At 41.2% G+C, this 27,563-nt stretch overlaps 1 protein-coding gene across 1 annotated transcript in view; it reads left to right on the forward strand.

The window, feature by feature from the left end:
* BRAF (B-Raf proto-oncogene, serine/threonine kinase) overlaps window positions 1-27,563 on the forward strand; it is a 119,907-nt gene that overhangs the window by 64,354 nt on the left and 27,990 nt on the right. The window contains exons 5-11 of the mRNA XM_077828091.1: window positions 203-305; window positions 4,091-4,239; window positions 5,428-5,547; window positions 18,604-18,763; window positions 21,944-21,980; window positions 26,397-26,533; window positions 27,284-27,401. Of these exons, the coding sequence (XP_077684217.1) occupies window positions 203-305; window positions 4,091-4,239; window positions 5,428-5,547; window positions 18,604-18,763; window positions 21,944-21,980; window positions 26,397-26,533; window positions 27,284-27,401 (824 nt within the window). The remainder of the gene's footprint in view (window positions 1-202; window positions 306-4,090; window positions 4,240-5,427; window positions 5,548-18,603; window positions 18,764-21,943; window positions 21,981-26,396; window positions 26,534-27,283; window positions 27,402-27,563) is intronic.

Genomic DNA, 27,563 nt, shown 5'->3' on the forward strand with positions numbered 1-27,563 from the left:
GCTGTTTGTCCAAGAGTGATGCAATTTATTTTGGGGGTAAACTCAGATTAATTTCTTGCCATTTACATTTCTAACAGTGAAAGACTGGATAGGAAACCTCCCACAATACCACTACCTCTCAATAATAACTTTTCACATCTTTAGCATAATGTTTGCAAGGGCTTGCAGGTTGGTAACCATAAATGACTTGTTTACACTTCAGAGAGAAGAAGCCCATTGGCTGGGACACTGACATTTCCTGGCTCACAGGAGAGGAGTTGCATGTGGAAGTCTTGGAGAATGTGCCACTTACCACACACAATTTTGTATGTACTTTGCATTATGAACTGTCTAAAACGTTCACGAGAGTTAAATCAACTTTTGAACATTTTAAATCAAAATAACTTTGTTTTTGAACAAACATTTTTATCTGTTGTGGGGATGGTTGTTGCATAAGAGGTTTTAATCCAACAGACTCAAATGAACTAAATCTTATTGCAGTTGAGATAATTGACATTAAAATAAACCCAACTTGACTTTCCTTAATATTTTCATATCTTAGTAGGAGACAACCTCCGAAATCTATGTATCTAGGGTTTTTAAATCACCACTGCATTGCAGAGTAGTAATAATAATCCACTATTTTTGTACAGTTGTATCTATAAAATGTGTTCTGTGCTTCCCTGCTGACTCTGCAGCAGCAATTAACTAATGAACCTTATTCCCAGGGCTATGCTGACATCATCAGTGATGCTGGTGCACAAATATGTTTTGACCCGATGAGGTGCTACATGAGTGGAAGCTGTTAAACAGAAGCCCTCTGGATCATTCTAGGTCCATACACAGATCTGGAAATAACATTTACCACAAGGAAAAGGGCAAAATCTAAATGAAAGCTGTTTTATTTTTAGGCTTAGGGTGGATTATATAAACAATGGACCATTAAATGAATGCATAAAAGCTATTCTAAAAATTCTGACAGCATCCTTTAAAACTTTTGGTTGTTACTGGTCAGAAATCTTGCTTGTGTTACTTTTAGACTAGTTGTGCTTTTAAGGTGGGGAACCAAAATAGAACACAACTTTTGTGCCTTGTAGTGTGGCTCTGTAGCTTTTTCTTTTTTACAATTACAAACATTTCCAGGTTTTACTAAACAAAATTATAAATAAGTTGGGCAGAATTTGATTTAAAAAAAAAATAATAATTTTGATGGATAATATCAATGTTTATTTTTGTGGAAATTTACATTGATAAATATTGAAGTTGTGGGAAATTATGGGAGCTTTCATGAGTGGGGTCGGTCAGATAATAATTATTTAATGGTCATAGATGTTGAGATTCAAAAAGTTAAAGCTTTATGACTGTTAAAACACTTTGTCAACATCACATGTCAAAATATACAAGGTAAATATCCTTAAATCAAACTCTAATGAGTTCTCAGGCAGCATTTTTCTTACTTTGCCTGTCAGTAAATTGAAATAATTATTAATGGAAATATTTTTTCATTGGTTTTATGTGTGTGGTGACACTAACGTTTATTGACATTTACCGATAAAAATCTAAACCCTCCACGTCTAATTATAAACCATTTGAATGTTCCCAATCCTCTGATTTTTGAGCAAGGGGGTTATCTGATAAAGATAAACAAACAAAACCCTCTAAAAGAGGCCTTCTCTCAAATCCACTATTTACAAGGTGTTTTGGGACATTCTGTTTATATATCTTTGAGTTGTTTTCTCCTTCAACTATATATATTTTAAAATTTTTCTTAGGTTAAATGCCTGCAATAGTCATATCTTTGAAATAGGGGTGCTTCTTTTATAGTTCTGACACAGGAATACTTTTGACTTTGCTTCATAGTCCTATGGCCATTGTCTTCACTGCTCATGGAGTGATGCACATTAATTCTGATGGTGGGAATCTTGTAGACACTTAGAGGCTAAAGATCAAAATGTTCAAACTTGGATGTTAAAAGTTAGCCACTTTAAATCCATATTTAGGCAGCTAAATAAAGCAATCTGATTGCCAAAGGTGCCAAATGCTTCTGCACTCCTACTGAAGTATGGTTATGCGCACCTCTGAAAATCTACCTACTTCTATCTAGATGCTTAAGTATGGATTTAGCTGACTGACTAGGCACCGAATTTTGAAAACTTTGTCCTAAATTCTTCCATTTTTATTACCCAGGATACTTCGTCTAGTGTCTATATTAGTCTGATAAGATGTTGAGAGGATGCCATAATTCTTTAAAGCTAAGATTACTTCAAGTATAAGATCTTTATGTGTTTAAAATAATATTGGTTATTGTATATAAAAGTATATTTCCAAGATCAAAAAACAGAGTTGTAGGTATATCTTCCAGGGCAAGATGACAGTAATATCTTAAAAAGAACAGGAGTACTTGTGGCACCTTAGAGACTAACAAATTTATTAGAGCATAAGCTTTCGTGAGCTACAGCTGACTTCATCGGATGCATAGAATGGAACATATAGTAAGAGATCTATATACCTACAGATAAGTTGGAAGTTACCATACAAACTGTGAGAGGCTAATTAGTTAAGATGAGCTATTATCAGCAGGAGAAAAAAAACTTTTGTAGTGATAATCAAGATGGTCCATTTAGACAGTTGACAAGAAGGTGTGAGGATACTTAACTTAGGGAAATAGATTCAATATGTGTAATGACCCAGCCACTCCCAGTCTCTATTCAAATCCAAGTTAATGGTATGTAGTTTGCATATTAATTCAAGTTCAGCAGTTTCTCGTTGGAGTCTGTTTTTGGAGCTTTTCTGTTTCAAAATTGCCACCCTTAAATCTTTTACTGAGTGGCCAGAGAGGTTGAAGTGTTCTCCTACCGGCTTTTGAATGTTATGATTCCTGATGTCAGATTTGTGTCCATTTATTCTTTTGCGTAGAGACTGTCCGGTTTGGCCAATGTACATGGCAGAGGGGCATTGCTGGCACATGATGGCATATATCACATTGGTAGATGTGTTGGTGAACGAGCCCCTGATGATGTGGCTAATGTGATTAGGTCCTATGATGGTGTCACTTGAATAAATATGTGGACAGAGTTGGCATCGGGCTTTGTTGCAAGGATAGGTCCTGGGTTAGTGGTTCTGTTGTTTGGTGTGTGGTTGCTGGTGAGTATTTGCTTTAGGTTGGGGGGCTGTCTGTAAGCGAGGACTGGTCTGTCTCCCAAGATTTGTGAGAGTGAGGGATCATTTTTCAGGATAGGTTGTAAATCTTTGATGATACTCTGGAGAGGTTTTAGTTGGGGGCTGAAGGTGACAGCTAGTGGCATTCTGTTATTTTCTTTGTTGGGCCTGTCCTGTAGTAGGTGACTTCTGGGTACTCTTCTGGCTCTGTTGATCTGTTTTTTCACTTCAGCAAGTGGGTATTGTAGTTTTAAGAATGCTTGATAGAGATCTTGTTGGTGTTTGTCTCTGTCTGAGGGATTGGAGCAAATGCGGTTGTAACTTAGAGCTTGGCTGTAGACAGTGGATCGTGTGGTATGTCCTGGATGGAAGCTGGAGGCATGTAAGTAAGTATAGTGGTCAGTAGGTTTCCGATATAGGGTGGTGTTTATGTGACTGTCGGTTATTAGCACAGTAGTGTCCAGGAAATGGACTGCTTGTGTGGATTGATTTAGGCTGAGGTTGATGTTGGGATGGAAATTGTTGAAATCATGGTGAAATTCTTCAAGGGCTTCTTTTCCATGGGTCCGGATGATGAAGATGTCATCAGTGTAGCACAAGTAGAATAGGAGTGTTAGGGGACGAGAGCTAAGGAAGCGTTGTTCTAAGTCAACCATAAAAATGTTAGCATACTGTGGGGCCATGGAGGTACCCATAGCAGTGCCGCTGACTTGAAGGTATATATTGTCCCCAAATGTGAAATAGTTGTGGATGAAGTGGGCTGTAGCTCACAAAAGCTTATGCTCTAATAAATTTGTTAGTCTCTAAGGTGCCACAAGTACTCCTGTTCTTTTTGCGGATACAGACTAACACGGCTGCTACTCTGAAACCAGTAATATCTTAGTGGAAACATAGAGCCCTGTCATATTACAAAAGTATCTAACTATCTAACTGTTTGTTTTCGACATTACAGGTACGAAAGACGTTCTTCACTTTAGCATTCTGTGACTTTTGTCGAAAGCTGCTTTTCCAGGGATTCCGATGCCAGACTTGCGGTTATAAATTTCACCAGCGCTGTAGTACAGAGGTGCCACTGATGTGTGTTAATTATGACCAGCTTGAGTAAGTAATCAAAACTCCTGTGTTCTTTAATTCAGACTTTTGTTGAGTTTCTTTATGACACAAGAACTAGTTGGCAGATGTAATTGAAAAAGTCAAAAGAAGTGTCTGAGAATATAAAATAGTAAAGCTCTTGTGGTGAGAGTATATAGTTCTTTTTTTCTCAGTGCTGGTTCAGATAACCAGTTCAAGTTTTTTGTTTGTACTGTGAAACTCTTTCTTAGAAGATGAATAGGAGGGCTGAAATCTTGATTCAGCAAAACAAACTTTGTCTTGGTCACATATGTTATTATCCGGTCAAAAAAATTCCTTATCAGGGGAATGATAGTGCCTCACTTAAATGTGTTTAGATGCAGGTGTATTATCTTTGACCAGCTACAGTTAATTTGGTCTCAAATAACATTGGACTTTCTTGATCAATTAGATGAAGTTGACATTTGTTTTACTGCAGGCTTGGTTGAAAAATAAAACCCACTGGTGGTTTTTGTATACCTAGGTAAAAAGTACCAAGCAGAATCAAGAAAAGTGCAGAATGTTTCAATATGCATTTGTTCTTGAATTTTTATACTTAATTTGTTCTGTACCGGGACTCCTAACCAAGGTATCTGCTCAATCTGTAGTGATCTTAGTACCGATCAGTTTCAACAGAGCCAAGTAAAACCATTTAAAAAGACTTCCCCATTGGGGAAAGCTTCCAAATGTTTTTCAAAGTTTTACTTCCAGCTTGCATTCATCACGATTCCCCTGGCCACTTCTAGATAATGAACTAAGAGTTGTGGATGCAGTTGTTTTATCCTAGTCATGGCCCCATTTGAAAGTCCCTTTTTAATATTATGCCACCACCTTCCATATAAGGTTAGATCACAATCTTCTTTCTAAATTACTGTGATTTAACACGAAGGTATAAGTTGCCTGCTTTTACACTGCTTAGAAACTAAGTTTTTACAATTTCTCGCACTCAGAGTTCAAAATAATTTAGGCAAAAAGGTGTTCAAGGCACTAACTCTTGCTCCCTTGCAGTTAACTAACAACTTGTGAAAATGTACAGGGTAGTCTGCCAGTGCATTCTCTATTCTAAAATTTAGAATTTGATACATTACTTTTTTTCTTCTGTGCATATTATGTTGTGAACCTTCTGGGTTTTGCACAAGTTAGGTTTGTTTTTGTTTTGTTTTTGTTCTTGCCTCACAGTTTGCTGTTTGTCTCCAAGTTCTTTGAACACCACCCAATATCGCAGGAGGAGGCCTCCTTAGGAGAGACCACCCAAGCATCTGGATCGTACTCTTCAGTGCCCCCCTCAGATTCTATTGGGTAGGACTTTACTCGTGCTGCTTAATGACTTGACATTTTAGTACTGTTTGCCTTGACGTATTCAGAATACTGCTTCAGAGCCTCTTCGCTAACCTGTGTAATTAGGTCCCCATCCTTCTAATATTCGCACATGTGCTCAACTTTAAGTTCACCAGTAGTACCACTGATTTCAATGGGAACTAGTCACATGCTTAAAGTGAAGCATGTGCATAAATGTTTGCAGGATAGGGACCTTAGTTGTTGTACTTGTTTGCCCATAGTAATGTAGGCCTGGTCTAAACTGGAAAGTTTTTTGATATATCTTTAGTTTTTTTCAGTATAAATTGCTTTGCATCCACACACAAATTCTCTCTTTTTGCTTTATTTTGCATCTTATCCAGCTATAACTAATCTGCTTTGAAGCAACATAACTTTATTTCAGAATGAGTTATAGAAGTGTAAGGTTTGTATGGACACATCTCCATTTCAGATGAACAACACTGCTTCAGGTAGTCTTCCCACTACCATCCCTACCTGCACATTACTACACGTCTACATTGGCCTGCCTGGTTACTGGTGTTTTGGGGTCCTCTTGACTGGATGTCCCCTCTCTGTTTAAACACTGGCATATACCCATAGCCATCTGTTGTGATAAATTCGCAGACACCAAATCCTTTCAAGCCATCATGCTCTGTACTTCTGCATGTTCCCATCAGGGAATGCTGTATTGCCTTTCCCTGTGGAGAGAAGAATATGTTTACTTTCATCTGTCCAGTAGTCACCGGAATGCCAAGATCTACCAGCAGCTAGCACAGCAAATGCAGGAGAAGGGGTACTCCTGGGACATGAGGCAGTGCTGTGCCAAAGCAAGCAGCTGATTCAGAATTACTAAAAATGCTAAAGATAAAAACAAGACCTCCCTTAATGCTCCCATCACACGTGTGTGCTATGAAGAGCTGGACTGAATTTTTGCCTTTTGAAAGAGGCCACCACAGAACTCCGGTATATGTCGACATCCGAGCCATGGTCTGTAATAAAACAGACACACCTTCGGAAACTACACAGGCAACGATGGACACCTGACCAGGAGGAATTTCCCCTGGGCAGCCAAGATCTCTTTAACAGAGACCCAGCTTGATACACCCCCAGGGGCCGTGCCAGAGAGCTAGGGTGAGAATGCTGCAGAGGGGATCTCATCTAGTAAGTATTAAGTGCTGTATTACTATTATCCACCCCATTAGTTCCTGCTTAGGGGGATTTGGAAACCTTTCTTCTGGGTGCTGGATGTGCGACGCCATGTCTAGTGGATGCTGCTACAATGATGGCAGACGTGTCCATCCCTTTGCAGCACCCTTACTCCTTGGCTTACTCAGTTTTTTTTCTGGCCCCCAACAGCATGGAAGCTGGAAATACAAGCTGAAAATACAAATAGTTAAAAGTAGCTTTTCTCCCCAGGCAAAATATTTAATCCTATTCCCATAGACCAAAACATACCACACCACCTCTTCCCTATGCTGCTTGATGTTAAATTTCTCTATCTCTCAACCACCTCTGCCCCCACCCACTACCACCCATGTGGCACCACACAAGGTGGTGGCTAGAGGGCAGAGAGCAAAATGTAAAAACAAATTGCATCCAAGGCAGTTTTAATGTAGGGAAAGAAAAAGGAAGAAGTAGTAGAAAATTCATGTAAGACCACAGTTTAGTCATGGCCTTGAGCTTTTTCATATATGTGAAGGTAAACAAGATAAATTGGCCACTAGAGGTTCTTTTAGGCATTTCATATTACATAGACTTGAAGGCATTTGTGGTGGCAGGCATTATAAAAGGCATGTAAGCTTTTCACAAAGCACGCATTTATTGCAGTACATTGCATTGGTAAAGCCAGTACAGGACATGCATCACAGCTGCAAAATTCTCTTTATTTTGTAGTGTGCTTTATGCTGATCAGATGATTTAGAATTAGAAATAAGACTTTTAAGCAAAGATAGTGAGATAGTTTGACATGCACATTACAAGACATTGCTGCCCTCCCAGAGACACTCATGTAGGTAATGCTTCACTCCAGCAAGCTCAGTGACCAATAACAAATAACAATGCTATATATCTTCCTGGTTGTCCTTTGCTTTCTGAACATGCTCAGAGTAATACTCATCAACTTAAGGGCAGGCTGCAGGGTTGTACAAAACAATTAGCCTGTCCCATGGGAATGCACATGCCTTCCATTCCCCTATCCCCAAACAAGCAAACACACACATACAAAATGTAAGGATAATTTTAATTGAAAGGGTGCTGCTACACCATATTGCAGGGGACCCCACTAGAGGGAAAATAACTTCAAAAAAGTATTATATCCAGGCATACCCCAAGTTGGGATGAACTCAAGGAAGTGGAATTCCAAAATTGAGAAAATTTGGAGAGAAGTAACATTTTGTCATTTTCGGCATGGTGGCTATTCTATTGGTATAGTAACTACTGGTATGGTTTCTCTGTTCTCCTAGCCTGTGGCATGGCACAGCCCACATCGAATGGGGTGTTACCAGTAGCTGAGTTCCTGGCAATCCTCTGAGGGAAGAGAGAGAAGACAAAGAAGATATTTGGTGACCTCGTGAAAGAGTCCCAGCAGAGGGCAAAAAACCCTCGGGAACGGAGCGAAAGATTTGTGCTGCAGGACAGGAATGAGAGAAAGGACAACAGGGCATATGCTGAGGAGCTGTCAAGAGATCACATGGACTGACTGACAAGAGAAAGGGACATGCAGGAAAGAATGTTGGACATGATGCAGAAGGAGACAAGTTTGCTGGAGAACAATATTACGCTGTATTCATGTGTAACTCTCTAACCTAATCCTGTGCTGCCGCCTATTAAGATCACAGTGTACTGGGAGCCCCCTTTCATTCCCCAACTGCAAGAGAGAGACAGTTCCCTCACCATTCAACCCCCAAGACAAGGAGAGAACACGAACGATCCCCACCTACACGTTTTTGAGTCCCTATCTTAATAAACGTATATTCACTCTATACCTTGGTTACTTCTGTACTATTTTAATGCTTTTTAAGTTTGCTCTTTCTTGTTATGTGTTAAATCAGTAGTTTTGTTTACCATTGCACGTGTATCAATGACATTTTTAAGCCAGCTCTTCCTACCTATATGCATTCCTAATAAAATTAATTCACAAACTGTATACATTACATTGTATTCATTTCATTCAGTACATTACATGTATTTTCCTTACTTGCACCGTGTTCTCAAATAGCACATTGCACCTGTGACCTAGTTCCCTGGACCACAGGAACATTTGGTTGAGGTGTCCTTTCCGGCTGTTCATAATGTTCCAAAAGTCTCTCTACTGCCAATTTAACCACACCAAACTCGTTAGCTACTGACTGGTACAATTGGAGTTGGTGACCTTCCATATGGCGGTAGCTACATACTTCTCCATGTTAAGGGGAGACTCTCATTGTGGTCCAGCATTGCAACTCCAGGTTGAGTTCTGCACAGATTTCTAGGAAAGTGCCCTTCTTCATCCTGAAAGTTTGCAGCACTGTCCCACCCCACCAGTGACTGGTTGGGGCCACAAGAAATGCTGCACCGAGTAAAGCCTGTCCCAGAAAATGTCATGAAGAAATAGCTGCAGAAGTAGCTGTTCATTCTCCAGTAGTATCTGCAGACCATTGTTTGTGGTATCCATTTTATCCATGTGGAGGGAGAAGGGGTGGAGGGGGGCGTCTTGCCCTCAGCAGTGGGAGGCCCTGGGCAAGTCAGCCCTGCACTCATCCCACAGCAGCAGTTCTTGCCTTACAGGGTCTGAGCTTGGCTCCCTACTCTGGGTGATGCGACCGTGTGCCTAAAATGGGTTTTTTTCATTTTCTTTTCTTTTATACATTATTTGTTTTATTTTGTATTATTTCATATTTGTGAAAAACACAGAGGCGATCTTCCATCTCCTTCAAAGCCACCTGCTTAATTGCCAATACATCTGGAGTGTTCTGTTTGTGTTAATTAGGGTTGCCAATTTATTTCTAAAAACCAGACCCCCTGAGGCCCTGCCCCCACCCCCACCCCCTTCTTCCTCATTGTTTGGTCCTGTCCACCTCCCTCTGTTCCAGGGCTTGGATGGGAGTTTCAGCCTGATGCAGAGCCTGCTGCTTGCCTGCCCACAAGATGCAGGTATGAGGTGGCCCGGCTGGACAGGGGCTGGCAAGCAGGTTGATGACCTGGTGCCTCTGCCCAGCTCCCCCTCTACAGTAACAGGACTTTTGGAGTCTGGTCAGTACATTTGACCAGATGCTGCCAGGTCCCCTTTTCAACCAGAAAACCAGACACTTGGCAACCCTAATAACAGTCAGGAGCAAGGTGGTCAGCATCCTGGCTGGTTGTAGTTTGAAAATTCGTTTGAAACTTTGAAAAAATGGTGCTGGCTAGTAAAAAAAAACAGGCATATTATGAGATACAGTAAAAGGAATCATGGGAGTTTGACCCAAGTCCCAGAATTCCAGTAGGTATCTCACGATCTACCATGACAAATAACTTACAATGCATTGAGCCTCACACCAGAAAATTGTACCCTGAGATACCAGCCCAGAAAACGGTGCTTATTTTGAAAAATCAGAGTTCTGTGTGGATGTTTCTCACAGGCGAAGTGGGCTAAGCCACTTTAGACAAAGCAATGTTGGATACACTCTTTCACTTTTATTATATCTGTATAACTATAGTGAGGGAAAAACTATGTCAAAAAACCTTTCCTGGATAGACAAAGCCTTAAGCACATGAAGTCACGTTGTTGGGTGTAAGGAAACAGACAATTCATATCAAGACTTGAATCCCTTTGGTATTTGTAGGGGGAATAGACTTTTAAAAGACAATTATATATTTTTTAAAATGTTTCCGGCATCTAGATCTTTTGAGAACATTGTGTGAGGAGCGGGGGGAGTTGTTCTGTAATATCTGTGAAATATTAGTTGTCATTTGCAGGTCTCCACAGTGGAAGACTGGAATATATGTATATGGGCCTGGAAAGACACTGTGCTGAATAATGTGGCAAACCTCCCAGTATGCCCAGAAAGAACTCTCTTCTCATATAGCCTGGAAACTGGGTGTTAACCATAGCCACAAACATCAGAGAAGCAGCAGACTTCCAGAATTTGGCACGTAAAGTACTGCCATCTTTTATGAGTCCTGGAAGTGCATCACAGCACCAGTTTGCTGCGTCTGTGCCACTGTAAACAGCGCTTCTCATAAGAACGTAAGAATGGCCCTACTGGGTCAGACCAAAGGTCCATCTAGCCCAGTATCCTGTCTTCTGACAGTGGTCAGTGCCAGGTGCCCCAGAGGGAATGAACAGAACAGGTAATCATCAAGTGATCCATCCCCTGTCTCTCATTCCCAGCTTCTGGCAAACAGAGGATAGGGACACCATTCCTGCCCATCCTGGCTAATAGCCGTTGATGGACCTATCCTCCATGAATTTATCTAGTTCTTTTTTGAACTCTGTTATGGTCTTGGTCTTCACAACATCCTCTGGCAAGGAGTTCCACAGGTTGACTGTGCGTTGTGTGAAGAAATACTTCCTTTTATTTGTTCTCTGATTTAGGCTACTGCTCCTTGGATTTTGTTAGCAGTTCTCCTCTCTCTCCCACCTGCTGCTGCTTCTCTCCTCCCCTTCCTATCAGCAGTGTGTACCCATATTGGAGGTTGGGGTTTAGAGCTGCAGCTGAACCCCACACACACATAAGGTCACATCCCAAAGGACAATGGACTATCCCTTCTTCTTCAAGTAGTGTCTCTATGGGTGCTGTACTGTAGGTGTGCTCTCATCCCTGCGCTACTGATCAGAGAACTTTGGTAGCAGTGTGCATTAGGCCCACACATGTGCATGTGCATGTGCATTAGGCCCGCACATTAGGCCCGCACAGAGCACATTATGCTCTGCCACAAGGCTAACCAGTGCTGCACGGGTGAACCCCCCTCAGTTCCTTCTCAACTGCCCCGGCTAGAGATGGAGCCATTGGCAGGCCGTTCATTGGATCGTTATCTCTATTAGAATTCAAATAATTAATCCCATTCTTAGTTGTAGAGTTCCTCTAGTTTTTTCTCTTTTCTCTAAGAAAAGAAAAGAAACCTTTTGTCCCTTGTCTGGGGACTTCCCCAGTTCAGGGTATGCCCAATTCCCTGGGGTTTAAGAGGCACCTCTTGTGCAAGGAGACCATCCCAGTAGCAGATAGACATTCCCGTTGCCTCGAGGAAAGCCACATTTCCCAAAAGTGTGGTCTCTGCCAACAATTAAAGTCCAAATCTCAGAAAGACTGAGAACTGAGACTAAAACTCCTCATGGAGGCAGCCCTCCAGCCTTCCGCGGACCTGTGCCAGGATTCACCCATGTAGCGTGAATCTTCCACATAGCCCTCGACATCTAAGGACTCTGAGTAAAAGAAAACAGCCGTGGACCCCTCACGTAAGGTTTCAAAAAAGCGAGCCATGGGAACCCAGAGTGAGTCTCGGGTTAGCAGAAAATGATCTCTGTCACGTTTGGTATCATCGGTACCAACTGCACTGAGGCCATCTGAACATGGTACTCCTAGCTCATGAGGGTCTGGTGCAGCAAATACTGTTGATGCACCTGAGGGGCATAGGCACCGAAGCAACAATAGTGACAAGGAAAGGTAAGGACAGCGACCATACCACCTCCGGGAAAATGCTGCTGGTATGGGCATTACTATTGGCACCGTCAATGACATACCATCCAGCCTCAGAGCACTCGGAGCCCAGATTGCCAACTGCCTCCGTGCCATGGACCCAGCACTGACAACCATCGTTGGTACCAAGAATCACAGCACCATAAGAGTACAGACACTTAGAGGACCTCACGGATATCTGAGGTACCAGAACCTCCCCTGCTTGGTAACCAGGGCCCCAGTACTGAGTTTACTTTGAACATGGGAGTCTCCACCAGTACCATGTCATGCACTTTCATTCTCTAGTGGAGAATCGGATAGCGAGGAGAACCACGCTCCTTATAGTGTCCGTTACCAACCTTGGCCCCCTCACTCATACCCTTCATCTGCTCCTCAACCCCTATGGTATGGCAAACCATGGGCCTAACCACCGCCACCCTTTCCACTGCCCTAGTGGCCCTAATGGGGTCCCTGGACGGCATACAAACGCCATGTCTCCAGAACATCTAGTGTGACACCTCATGAACCTTTGAGGCGCTCTCCCTCAGCCACAGTATCCAGAGCCTCTGAACCTCCTGAAGGGATCATGAAAGAAGAGGAGGTCAGATTCGAGGAGGAGGTCACACTACATCTCTTCCTCCTCTCTAGCCATGGCAGTGATGCCTTCTCTGCGGTCTCTAGCAAACGACTTCAGGCTGTTTCAAGATGTAGCAAAACGGGTGGCAGATGCTTTGCAGATACCTCTTGAAGAGGTTAAAGACACCCATCATAAACTGCTGGTCATCTTGCACTCCTCCTCTTCCTCCAGAATAACCCTCCCCATTAACAAGGTCCTTCTGGACCCATCCAAGCTTATATGGCAAACTCCATCATTGGTCACGCCTACCTGCAAATGGGCCGATAAGAAATATTATGTCGTGGCTAAGGATACAGAATTTCTTTTTTCCCATCCCCTCCCTAATTCGATTGTTGTGGATGCAGTGAACTCCGTAGGTCCTCAACACCAGGTTAAGTCCACCCCTTATGACAGTGACTGGAAGCGTCTCGACCTATTTGGGAGAAAGGCCTATTTGTCCACCACACTGTAATTTAGAATGGCAAATTATCAGGCCCTGACAACAAAATACAATTACATCAGTTACTCCAAGCTCAACACATTATTGATCAGCTCCCGGGATCACACCAGGAACAGTTTCATGCCATTGTTAACGAAGGACAACTGGCGGCCAAGACAGGACTGCAGTCAGTGCTTGCTGCAACTGAGACAGCAGCCCAGTCCATTTCTACAGCTGTTGTTATGTGGCGAGCATCACGGTTGCACTTGTCCAGCTTCCCTTTGAGGGCAACAGATTTTTTACCGAGAAGACTGACATGTCCCTCCATACTCTCAAAGATTCTCGGGCTACTCCTTGGTCATTAGGGATTTATATACCTGACAAAAAAGAACCTCAACATAAATCCTGCACAGCACACTTTCCAACTCAGTGCTACTATGAGCCGCAAAGGAAAAATCCAGATTTTCGAAATGCAAACCGTCAGACCCTCAGTCTTCCTCTTCACAACCATCCGCCTCAAAACATCAGTTTTGGTGCCTTGATCAGGGCGCCGAGAGACCACTCTCCTCAACACCAACTCCAGCTAGCCAACCTGTCACATTCATTTGGGTGCCGCCATGCTCCGTACCACAACTGGGAACAAATAACATCTGACAAATGGGTTCTGGAAATCATCCACAATGGGTGTACAATCTATTTTACCTTCCTCTCTCCTCCCCCAGCACCCTTCCCCATCCCTCTTCAGGGACTCTTCTCATGAGAGTCTGTTTCAACAAGAAATAGATCACCTCCTCCACGTAGGAGCCACGTAGGAGCTGTGTCTCAGCACCTATGAGGCAAAGGTTTTTACTCTTTTTATTTCCTGATACCAAGAAGAAGGGAGGTTGGAGACCCCATACTGGACCTCAGAGCACTGAACAAGTTTGTCAAGGCTCAAAAATTCAAGATGGTCACACTAGCAGTGATTATTCCATCTTTGGAACAGGGAGATTGGTTCTCAGCCCTCAACCTACAGAATGCCTATTTCCACATATCAATCTTTCCTTCTGACAGATGATTCTTCAGATTTACCCTGGACCAGGATCATCACCAGTACAGAGTATTCCCCTTTGGTTGCTCATCAGTTCCGAGAGTATTTTCCAATATCCTCTCCATAGTGGGGAGGGGATCATGATTTACCCCTACCTGGACTATTGTCTCCTCAGAATCATCTCCTTCGACGAGGCTCTTCAGATCACCCAAACAACTGTGGAGTTGTTCAGGGATTTGGCCTTACAGATCAATGTCCAAAAATCGATGTTAGCCCTGGTACAGTGCCTAGAATTTATAGGAGCCAATCTCAACTCATCACAGGCGAGGACGCTCCTTCCACAGCACAGGTCCACAACTTGTCCACACTCATAGATTCAGTACAAAACAGCCCTCAAATATCAGCTAGACACTGCCTTCAACTTCTGGGGCATTTGGCTGCAGGCAGGTCCCTGATAACTCATGCCAGGCTTCACATGAGGTGTCTCCAGGTGTGGTTCTGCTCCGTTTACAGGCTGAACAGAGACAGGCTAGACAAACGTCTGTCACTGTCGTCCAAAGTCGAAAACTCCCTGGACTAGTGGTAGGACCCAAGAAATGTCTGCACAGGAATCCCCCTTCTTGCAGACTTTCCCATCATTAGTACTCACCACTGATGCATCCCTCATAGGATAGGGCGCACATGTCAACAACCTCATGACACAGGGCAAGTGGTTATCCATGGAGACATCTCTTCACATCAACCACTTTGAACTCAGAGCGGTCAGATGCACTCACTTCCTTCTGCTGGTCAGAGGTACACATACAAGGATCATGACAGACAACGTAGCGTGCATGTACTACATTACATGAACAAGGGGGGTACCAGATTACCCTCCCTTTGCACAGAACCACTAAAGCTATGGAACGTGGTGCCTTTCCCACAGTGTCACAATATCAGCGTGTGTGTTACCAGGAGTGCAGAACACGACAGCAGACAGTCTCAGCCACAGCTTCCCACACGAGCACAAATGGGAGATGAACTCAGAAGTACTACATGACATATTCAGACGGTGGGGGACACATACTATAGACTTAATCACCACTTACCTGAACAAGAAATGTCCATGCTACTGCTCCAGGGCAGGCCTTGGACAACACTCCTTAGGGGACGCTCTCCTTCTCTTGTGGGATAAGGGCCTTCATACATCCCTCTATTATTAAAATTCCTGTTAAAAATAAAGAGAGGGAGCAAATGTCATACTGATTGCTTCCACCTGGCCGAGACAGCTGTGGTACCCTTACCTGTCACAGCTGGCAATGTGTTTGCCAACACCTTTTCAACCCAGTCCATACCTTTTCTTGCAGAACGAAAGACACACTCTCCTCCCCAACCTGCGGATACTCCGGCTCAAGGCCTGGCTCCTTCATGGTTCAGCACATAGAAAGATCCTGCTCTGAGAAGGTACAGAAAGTGTTACTACACAGTAGGAAATCAGCTACTCCTCAGAAGTACCTGTAAAAGTGGACTGCGTTTCAGATTTGGTATAATTCCAAGCAAATTTTCCCCACATCTGCTGCTCTCCAAACGGAAATCAGGGCTCTCTCTTAGTTCACTGAAAGTACACCTTGTGGCCTTTCATCAACAAATAGAGGGATACTCAGTGTTCTTGCATCCAACTGCAAAATGATTCCTCAAGGGCATCTTTTCCCCTAACTCAGGCATCCCACCCCAATGTGGGACCTAGAACTTAGAGTACTGAAGAGCCTGACTAGGCCACCCTTTGAACCCACGGCCACTTATTTGCTCACATACCTGTCAATGAAGACAGCATTCCTGGTGGTAATCACCTTGGCGAGGAGAATAGGGGAGATATCTGCACTGATGGCTCACCCCCCTTATACAGTATTCTTTCTCAGACCACACCCGAAGTTCATTCCCAAGGTGACTTTGGTTTTTCACATGAATCAACTGATTCGTCTCTCAACTTCTTACCCTAAGCCTCACTGGGATAGCAGGGAGGCTGTACTACACATGGTTAGAAGGACTCTGGCCTGTTACCTGGACAGGACAAAGACCTTTAGGAAATCTCCTAAGCTCTTCCTTTCCATTGCAGACTCATCAAAAGGTACAGCAATATCTACACAAGACTCTCAAAAAGGGTCTCAAACTGCATTAAACAGTGTTATGAGATTTTCAAGATCATTCATCCATCTGAAATCTGTACACATTCCACCAGGTCAATTTCCACCTCAGTTGCCTTCCTCAAGAATGTCCCTATTTTGGAAATCTGCAGAGCAGCCACCTGCGTGTTTGTACGTACCTTGGCAGAACATTATGCAGTTACAGGTGACTCCGCTTCTGATGCCAACTTTGACACTGCAGTATTATCATCCATAATAGATGCACTTCCAAAGCCCCAGCCCTCCATTGGGGTACTGCTCATGAGTCACAGCAAAGCACCCATAGGGATACTACTTGAAGAAGAAGAGGAAGTTACTCACCTTGTGCAGTAAAGAAGTGTTCTTTGAGATGCATGTCCCTACGGGTGTTCCACGACCCACCATCCTCCCCTCTACTTTGGAGTTCTTGTCAGGGACTGCAATAGAGAAGGAACTAAGGGGGGTTTGCCCAAGCAGCACTGGTTAGCCTCGTGGCAGAGCACAGTGGGGGTCACAGTACACATGCAGGCTGAATGGACACTGCTACCAAAGTTCTCTAAATCAGCAGCTCAGGGACGCAAGCACACCCTCACTGTGGCTCGTTGAGCTAATGTTGATTTCTAATTTGACTCCTGAACCACTGAGGTCTGAGTACCATTGTCTTAAAGTAAATGATGCAAGCGATCCTAGATGGGAAAACTCAGGGTCCCTTATTCCCTTGCGAATGTTCCCCAGAAGGAAAAGAAAATCAGGACAGATCTTACTTCCCTGATGCTTAGCTTTTTGGAGAAAGGTAGTGAGTGCACAATAATTTAGTTGAAAGAAGCCATCTATTTCTAGGGCCTATGCTAAACTGTATATAATCCCTAATGAAAAATGGGATAAATATGGCTCTGCCCATAAGGTAGACTTCAAGATATCCTCCTTGGGTTAAAAATAAAAAAAGACCCTGTCTCTGTTGAGGGTGCTGTTTCCCCTAAAGATCAGTGAATAAAAGATTAGAAAGAATTTATTTAAAGGGGACGGTGATAGAACCTTGTTGGTGCTGCATGCTGCTTTGTCCTTTGCCTCCACTTCTAAAGCCCTTCCCTATCCTAGCCTTTGTGGATGTGGTTAACTCATCTATCAGTCTCCAGACTAGAGGACTGCTGTTATGAGAAGATATATTTACAATTAGTTCAAATTGACTGTTACCTGCTATCGAGTGTGCTGTAAGTGTAAAGTTACCTTTGAAGAAGAAAAGCAAGCATTTGTCATTGACTTTTTGCCTAAATCTATTAAATCTTACCAACAGACCCAGCAATGATTGACCTTTAATTGAATAATAGTCAAATATTGATTTACTACCCTTATCTAGAGTAGCAAGATAAGTGACATCTTGCCTTTTTATTAATAAAAAGATAGGCACATGTGGATACTTTCTCTGTTAAGTAAATGACACAGGACTCCACATATCAAAGGTTAAGGTTTTAGCGACATTTTAATGACCTGTAACAGCTACTTTTCCTCAAAAACTGGTCTAAATATTCTGAACTGTAGGTTTCAGGTCAAAACTCTACAATTCAGTGATTGTAATATTTATAAGTAATGTTTTAAAATATTTAATTGTTCTAAGTGATTTGCTGAAGACAAAGGTTAAAAGTTAGTATTTTTATTTTTAGTTTGATACTAATAATTCCAATTACAATGACAGCTGTAACATTGTTATCTTTGCTAACTTATAGTTTTCAGTCCATCTCTACTGCGCAGCAATCCTATTCTTATATACACTTTATTCTGCGAGATCATTCAAACGCAGGACACTGATGGAGTACATCACCTTTAATTCTCATTGGGTTACCGTTCAGAAAGGGGAACCACATTTGCTCCTTAGTATAAGAAGCTGTGGAGCAGCCCATTCTCTGCAATGCGCATCTGGCCTCATGGATTCCCAGCATAAAGGGATTAACATGGGTAGCTAGATGCACTAAAGATTGTTTATGCTTTAACCCCAGAACATTCTGTTTCACCATTTTGTAATTAGGGAGAGCTCACAGAGCAGGGATTAGTTACAATTAATTCTAGGGGAGTATAGACAGTTAAATATAAATTGGTTCTGTTTGGGTCTTTATACTGGCCTAGTAGTGAAATGATCTTTATACCCCTAAATCTTCTTTTTCCTTGACTTTGTTTCTCAGACCACCAATTCTCCCTAGTCCTTCTCCTTCAAAATCCATTCCAATCCCACAGCCCTTCCGACCAGCAGATGAAGACCATCGGAATCAATTTGGGCAACGAGACCGCTCGTCTTCAGCACCCAATGTGCACATCAATACAATAGAGCCTGTCAATATTGATGTAAGTATCAATAACCGTAACGGTGGAGTTGATCAGCTTTCTTAATACGTGCTGCTGAGCTCGTAAAACAAACAACTGTTATTGTTCTAAATAAATCATTGTTCAACTGCTTAAATCTTCATAAATCCTAACTAACAAGAGAAGAGTTTTTACCAGTCAGAGCTGGGAAAAAATCAGGCAGTCCCTTCACAGATAATATTGAATCTCTCTTGGCAATCATATCTCCATTTCTCCACACAAGCACACTCCCACAAACAATTAGTTTTAAGATAAATTCCTGAACTTGTTATTGCTAGCAACACCCCACAGTGATGCTCCTGAAAAGCCAGTAACAACTCTTGCAAGACATCCCAAATACTGGAAATGTTTTAAATGTTTGATTTCTTGTATCACTTACAATGGGAATAATGTTTCTGGCATTGGAGGATGTGGTTCTTGCAATAAACTTGAATTTGAAATTACCAGATGCTGCTTTGAATCTCAGAAATGGTTTATTGTTCCACATGTAACACCCTTAACATTCTCCTTGAACCTCCAATAATTTTCTACAATATGATTGTCTTGAATTTTTTTGTCTGTATCCTTTGACATTTTGGAGGTTGAATTTTAACATGTATGAAAATGAAGGACAAATACATTGTTTCAAACTAGGCATAATGCTGTCCAGCACTATGCAAACTACTACTAACACCAATATCTTCCCAGTTTTTCTAACACATACCTGTATCCTAGCAAGACAAGATGAGTAAGGTAATATCTTTTATTGGATCAACTTCTGTTGATGAGAGAGACAAGCTTTCGAGCTTACACAGAGCTCTTCTTCAGGTCTGGGAAATGCACTCAGGAGTGTCACAGCTAGATACAAGGTGGAACAGATTGTTTAGCATAAACAGTTAACACACATTTTCAAGGGACCATTTGGGGAAGTGGCCTCCCCAAACACCTCCCCAGTCATAGGAGGCAAAGGAGGGGGTGAAAGATGGGGGAAGGGGGGAGGGAAAGGGTGAGAGATTTAATGGATTATAGCATGTTGTAAGAAGCCATAAATTCAGTGTCTCTATTCAGTCCATGATTTTTTAGTTTCTAGCAAAGTCATGAATTTAAGCTCCCAGGCTCGTCTTTTGAAGGTGTGCAGGTTTCCTTTGAGGAGGAGGACTGAGAGGTCGAATATAAAATGATCTTTTTGTCAAAAGTGTTCACCCACATGTGATACGGTATTTTTGTCTTTTAGCATTTTTCTGTGTGAGTTCATTCAAGAATGTAGTGATTGTCTTCTTTCACCTATGTAGTTGATATTGGGGCATTTAGTGCACAGGATGAGGTACACTTCACGTTGTGATAGGCATATGTAGGATCTTGAAAGGTGTGTTGTGGAAAGTGTTGATCATGGAGAGATATGTCTACTGGTTTTGTATCTGTTCTGGCAGGGTCTGGTACTGCTTTGAGTTGGTGTATCCTGGTCTCTGGGGAGCTTGCTTCTGATGATGAGCTTGGAGAGATTGGGGTTGTGTTTGAAGGCCATAAGACAGGGTTCAGGAAAGATTTCTTTCAGGATGTGGTCTCTATTGAGTATGGGTTTTAACTGTTTAATGATACCCCATATGGGTTCCAATGTTGGGTGATAGATGACAACTGGGGATGTACAGTTGAAGGGGGTTTTATTTCTATAGTGAAGCAGGTTTTCTCGGGGTATCTGAGTGACCCATTCCATGACGTGATCTACTTCTCTGATGGAGTGTCCTTGTTTGGTGAAGGAGGTTTTAAGTGTGTTAAGGTGTATGTCCTGGAATTTCTCCTCAAAACATGTTCTGTGGTATCTGAGTGCCTGGCTGTAGACAACAGATTTCTTGGTGTGTTTGCGGTGGTTACTGGATCTGTGAAAGTAGGTATGGTGATCTGTTGGTTTATGTATATAGTTGTCTGTAGGGTTCCATTGTTGAAGCTGATCGTGGTGTCCAGGAAGTTGATGTTAGTGTGGGAGTGTTCTAGAGAAGGTTTAATGGGTGGGTAGTAGTTATTGAAGTTGTGGAGGAAGTCTGTAAGGGAGTTTATGTTGTCTGTCCAGAGGATGAAAATATCATCAGTGTATCCCAGGTATATCATTGGTTTCATGGTGCATTTGTCCAGAAATCCTTCCTCAAGGTGGCCCATGAAGAAGTTGGCATATATGGGAGTCATCCCCAGTATCCATGGTTGTTCCCATGGTTTGGACAAAGTGTTGTTCAATGTAAAATTGTTATGGGTGAGGATAAAATGGCTGAGTTTGGCGATGTGATTGGGGTTCTAAAGCCTGAATCCTGGCTTTTAGTACCCTTACCTGTCCGTTAGCCTGCCCTCTGAAAATCACTGAGTTAGCAGTTGAGTGGTTTTGATTTAGCAGCAAAGTTACCAAAACATAACGATGAACAAACGCCTTGAACTTGTTATCTAAGTAGGAGCAAAAGGTTAGTACATTAACCTACTGGGTCACCAAGCCATCAAATTCAAACACTTAAGGCTCATTGATGCAAGGTGATGCACGAAGGGAATTTGCATAACTTTTCTCTGTTCAAAAATTGCTGTTTACTACTACTTGTAAAATTGCTCAGTTATTGTTATGATCCCTGGATATTTTGTAGCAAATGCAATCAGTGCATACTACATCGCAACCTAAAAGAACCTGATAAAATTAATTAACATCTTTGAAAAGAACTTGAGTGCATTTGGTGTAGAAATCAGGTACCTTGTTACAGGAAAAGATTAAGCAAAGTTTTGTGAATCGGTATCGTCCACGTAAGAAATTGGTGTCCCAGCTTCTAATGTGACATTCAAGAGCATTTTGTGTCTCAAACAACATAACTGGAAAGATGATTCCTGATTTGGTTCAGTTTTCCTCCTTTCATGTTGACTAATTGCAGGCCTAAATCAATACCTACAAGCATGCATCTATTTTAACTAGATTACACTGGGTTACACTATTTGAAATTAAGATATTTCTTAAAGTTTCATACATTATTCTATATGTTTTGTGTGCTACTGTAATTATTAGATTGTAAGCTCTTCAGGGCAGAGGGTGGCTTTTACTCTTTGGACAATTCTTAGTGTGATGGAACTTCAATCCTGATGGGGGCTTTTAGGCAATACAATGATACAAATAATAATATATGAACCAGATATATACACTTGTGCTTTTGTTTATAGGACTTGATTAGAGACCAGGGGTTACGAGGAGAGGGAGGTAAGTAGTCTTAGAACTATCTTCTCTTACTAAATGTAATTACATGATTGCCTTAGCCCCTCCCCTTTGTAGTACTTCATTCCTCCAAACACAGACACAGAGAGAAATGTGAAGAGAGCAATGAAATGTATTTACATTTGTTTGTCCGTGATGTTTAGCATCTGTCTGATAAGGGTTTCAGTCATTCACCAGTCATTCTAGGAGTGGGGGAGAGGGAAGGAGGAAAGGCTGTGAAATGGTAGCTAGTGTTTTAATTTTAAAATAATTTTATTTCTAGAGAAGGGGAATCCCCTCTGTTCCTGATGGAGCCTTGAGGATTCCCCCCAACATATACTTAAATCTCCAATCCCATTCTCAAAGCCCTTTATGTCCAGCCACTACCCTTCCACCTAAAGAGTCATCAGGGACTTCCTTTGAAGTCTGTCAACATGTTTTGTGAACCTGGCCATATAAACTGGTGTGTCTCCTAAATGGCATGAGATACTTGAGCTCCTTCTTCCCCTCTCCCCAGCTGAAGCTGCTGCTTTGCTGTACTGCATGCCTTTGTTAACCTGGGAAACAAATAATTATGACTATTAAAGCCTGATCTCTTGTGTGCCTTTCAACAGCACTATTGTAGACAGCCTTAACTCTTAGCGAAGGCAAAATTAGTGGAAAAAAAACACAATTATCATTTTTCTTCACGTGTCACACTCACTACTGTGAAGTCTGTTTTCCCCAGGAAAAACCCTAAGCACTGGCTGTCAAGGTCTTGTGAAAACATGTCCTTTGCTGTACTTAGTTACTTGAGATGACATAGGTGACTCATAATAAAGAGGAGATGCATGTGACCACTCACCCAGCTCCAAATAATGAACAGGCCTGATATTTCCTATTAACTGTGACTTGCTTCACCCCTCAGCAAAGTCTTGAGTTAGCCTGATTTCTCTAGCTCAGTGGCTAGGATCTTACACCTTAAGCTACAGCTGACTTTGGTTTTGCCATCTGTATCTGTTAACTAGTAAGGTGGTAGCTGGCTACTGCTTTGTGTTTTCAGGAGCTGTGATTCCTTATACTGGCTATAGTACCAGCCCCCTTTTTTCCTCCTTAAATCCGTGAACCTACTGATAAAGAAGTTGCCCATTTTAGCTATCTTGTATGTCTTGGTAGCTGTGGCTTTCAACAAGTTTTGCCCATTATGTCTAGCATTTAAATGTCATGCTATCATGTCAGTTTTAACTTTGGTCATAAGCTGTCTGCTTGGCATCTGAGAATAATTGGCTATTCCCATTCTTGAAAGCATGTTTTTAATAATTGGAGATGTTTTTTTCCTTCAAAATCCAGAAGTAGTCTATGAATAGGAGTCAAAGCCTCCTAGTTATTTCCCATGACTTCTTTCATTTCTTCTGTGTGTCTGTCTTCCTGTCTCTGCCTGCCCGTCTCTTTCTCTCTAACAGCCCCTTTGAACCAGCTGATGCGCTGTCTTCGGAAATACCAATCCCGGACTCCCAGTCCCCTCCTACATTCTGTCCCCAGTGAAATAGTGTTTGATTTTGAGCCTGGCCCAGTGTTCAGAGGTAGTTGGGCTCTTCTTTCTCGTTTTCACCCCAAACAAAATAAGTAACACCACAGATGCTGTTTGTGCCTCACCCTCACACCGTGTGTATGTAAGTGTGTGAGTTTACCAAAACACATCAGTTTTTTGCTTGGCCTGGCTGGAATGCTTTGAATGTGCTTTTCACACATACTCACTTCAACCTCTATACATATGCAACTACTGTATGTTAAATCTGACTTAAAGGTTCTAAAGCAAGGAATTTCAGAGTTAAGGTTTCCATACTGTCCCTAATATAACTTGTTTATTGCAGGGATCTCAGATTGCAGTGGAATGAGGCCAAGGACACAGTGACATCCTTAACTTTGAATTTTCTTGACTGTCAATTTAACGTTCTAAGAGTTTTCTATATTTTAACATTCTCTGTTTTTTTAAAGTACTGTAAGAAATAAAATGCAAATTGCAAACATTTCCCTTGATATTTTGTTAGGTCTTAGGCTTTTGGAGATCACGTAAGTGTCAACTTGCTGTGATTCATATGTTTTCAGAGAGTAGCACTGACATCAAGTTGGGGATCTAGATAAGTTGGATCAGATCAGACACTAGTGCAGTTATTGCAGTTCTCTGCATAGTCCCATTAAAGTCAATTCTTGTTTGTGTACTAAAATTACTAAACAAGACCATCATTTTGACTTCTTATCAGGCCTAAGGATCTCTCAGGCATGAGGCTGTCAATAGATTTGTTGTTGTATTGTACAAAATCCCAGAGTACTCAGTGAGATTTCATATACTAAAGATACCAAGTATTAAACAATAGCCTACAATATTAATGTATATGTGTATATAGATAGATAGTAATGGATAGTCCAGTGCATATTGTATATGTTTTTCAAATACTACTATCTTGGCTGTTTCAAATATTTGTGTTTCAGAATACTAAGAGCAATTCACTTTATGGACTAAACTCTTGGAACATTGTTCCAATGATCTTTTAGAAGAGAGGCATTTGCAATTTGGTTTTCGTCTAACAGACATGACTAAACAAATCAGAATTAATTAAATATAGTGCATAAAATATATCCTCAGATTGCAGGCTGATGGCTTGGTGTACATGTTTCAGTCCAAGAGAAGCTGAAGTAGTCAAACTATAATTACTGGAAAAACAAGGCTTCTAGATTACTTACAAATAGATTAACTAAAGCAGTTCTAACTTTGTGCTGTAATCATATTCTCATGGAAGGATGAGTATTGTGTTGCTATCTCTGAATCTAGTGTTTAAAGTTGAGTACAAGAACCTACCTCTAAGGAGGAAACCATTCTCTTTGAACTTTGACATTACAGCTAAAATCTATAATAAGGTAGAAAAATTGCATCTGTACTTTAAATGTCAGATAGTTACATTGAAATATTTGTAATTCAGAAAAATGGGAAAATTAACACACAAAGCCTAGCTACTACAATATTAGTATAAAAAGGAGGAACTATTAAAGTATTAGAATTAAAAAAAAAAAAAAAAACCACCCTTGCAAAATCAGTGGTTTCCGACTATTGGTACATGTCTGCTTAGGTAAGACACCTGGCATATTTATCAGTACTGGTGCTTCACACCCTTGTGATAATATTCTAGCTACTCTTTCCCAACCTTTATGATGAGTTTTCATGATGGTCTGTGTATCCCTTTTGTCTGCCTCCTCTTTTCAACGCTGGGTTTTGGAGCAATGAGATCAAACCTAATTGAAAGGGCAGTAGCAGCCAAGGTCTCAGTCTAGCAGACAGGTATATCCTGTAAAATAGGAACCATTGAGCTAGTTCAGCAGTTATGAATTGGAATTTTAATACTGCATCAGTAGAAGTCTCCTTTCTAACAAGAATGGAGCTGCTGCATGAATCAGAGGAAGGAAAAATAAGTGGCTAGTACCAGTTCCTCAAGCACCACTGTAATAGAAAACATCTGTGAAATACTGGAGGTTTTGCATGGTGACCTGTAATGATTAGCAGAGCAGCACAAACTTAACTAATAAGTGGCCCTGTTTTATGTCCCTTGCGTTGGGAGTGTCAGTTTAACCTTGCTACTAATAATTATAGGATATTTTAGAAATTAGTATCTAGTTTGAAGTGTTCTGTATAAACAAGCATTGAAGCTCTGAAATGCAGTCCTGTTATTAGTGACATTTCTCTGTGTAGCTTTGTTTACATACACTGTATGCTAGGCAGATGGACTGCTCTTTTTGTATTTAATGGAATAAAACTCAAGTAGCTAACTAAAGTACTTGTTCTATTGAATCCCCAATGCACTCTAGTATGCTACTTTGAAATAAGTGCCCTCTGCTAGCAGCTAGCTTTGAAACAGCCAAATGTTTTTGAGATGGCACTTGAGGACTCAACTGGAAAACATCCCCAGCTTTTATAGTCCATCCATTTTAATCCCAATTTGTTGCATCCCTGCAATTGTCAGGGCCCTAAAAAGTTGGCAACAGCAAGTCTGGGAAGCTGGCTCTGTTAACTAAAGTATTACATTTTTATTTTTGTTATCAAAGAAATCTGGATATATCAAAAATAATGCTTTTGTTTTTCAAAGAGACTGTCCTTTTAATAAATCAGTAATAAGACATTGAAGACTCTTTGGCATACAGGAATGTTTGCTGTAGATTAAATTTTGGTCTTTCCTGCTTTCTGAGTAAGACTTCAATACAAATCAGATATTAATACAGTATTCCTAAGTGCACGTTTCCGTACTCTTAACATTTACATTTGAGTTTGGAGATACAGCATCTTAAACACAATTCCTGCACTTAATATTTTTTACAATAGATTAATATATAAACTATCTTTATAAAAAAGTTTACATAAAAATTCTTCCATTTATCTAATCTCCAATTTAGGTTCAACCACCGGTTTGTCTGCCACCCCACCTGCCTCTTTGCCTGGGTCCCTTACCAGTGTGAAAGCTTTACAGAAGTCCCCTGGACCACAACGAGAGAGGAAGTCATCCTCATCCTCAGAAGACAGGAATAGAATGGTAAGGAGCAGATCAACTATGTTTTACTGCTTTTGTATTAGGCATCCTTATTCCTTCGTCAAAGCCATCTAGAATTATTCTGGAGAAACTGATATTTGCTATCATATATGTTAAGCCAATAAATAAGATAACAGGACAACATGAGGCTACTTGGACTGATGTATGAATTAGTTGTAAATCACTGAGTATATACAGATTTTCTAGGTGGCATCCAAAAGATTCTATATGCTTCATACTATGGTGCTGATCTCCCTGAGAGAAAAACTTCTAAAATTTTCTTACATCTCACAAATGTTAGCTTCCTGATTCTAGATTTAGCCTAATCCCCTGAAAGTTACTGGGTTTTTAAAATTAGCAATTTAACCATTATTTGTCTTTCAAATTCCAACCTAGTCATGAGTTTTTTTGGTTTATTAATAATATCTCAATTTTACTTGTAATAACTTCCAAAAATCTGACTCAGTGATGAATGCCTCCATGATAGGAAATTATTTAGTGCACCTCTGTGCCAGAGTACAAAGAGGTACAGTATGTGCTCATCTTGAAAAAAATCAAAACCACTTAAGAGTAAAGATTAAATTATAAATAAAATATTACTAAGTATTTACTCTGGAAATCAAATGAAAATAAATTTTGCATGATGATAAATGACCTATTAAGGCTTCAGGTTTAGAAAGATACCCAAGTAGCTTTTAGCTGTGAAGAAACCTGTTTTAATGAAGATTACTACAGTTGCATTTCTTTTCAAAGAAAACCCTTGGTCGACGGGATTCAAGTGATGATTGGGAGATACCAGATGGGCAGATTACAGTCGGACAAAGGATAGGATCTGGATCATTTGGAACAGTCTACAAGGGAAAGTGGCATGGTATATAATCATTGTGGCAAAGTACTGTTACCAAGCTTCATAGAGGAAGTTGTCTGGGTGTTTTTTATTTAATTTTTCATTTAAACAAAGCAGTAGATCAAATGTGTGATACTGGAACTTCAACAAGTTAAGAAACAGATCTCTTGCTAATTTTAGTGAGTA

This window comes from Eretmochelys imbricata, chromosome 1, assembly GCF_965152235.1.
Source record: "Eretmochelys imbricata isolate rEreImb1 chromosome 1, rEreImb1.hap1, whole genome shotgun sequence".
In the NCBI taxonomy this organism is placed as follows: domain Eukaryota; kingdom Metazoa; phylum Chordata; order Testudines; family Cheloniidae; genus Eretmochelys; species Eretmochelys imbricata.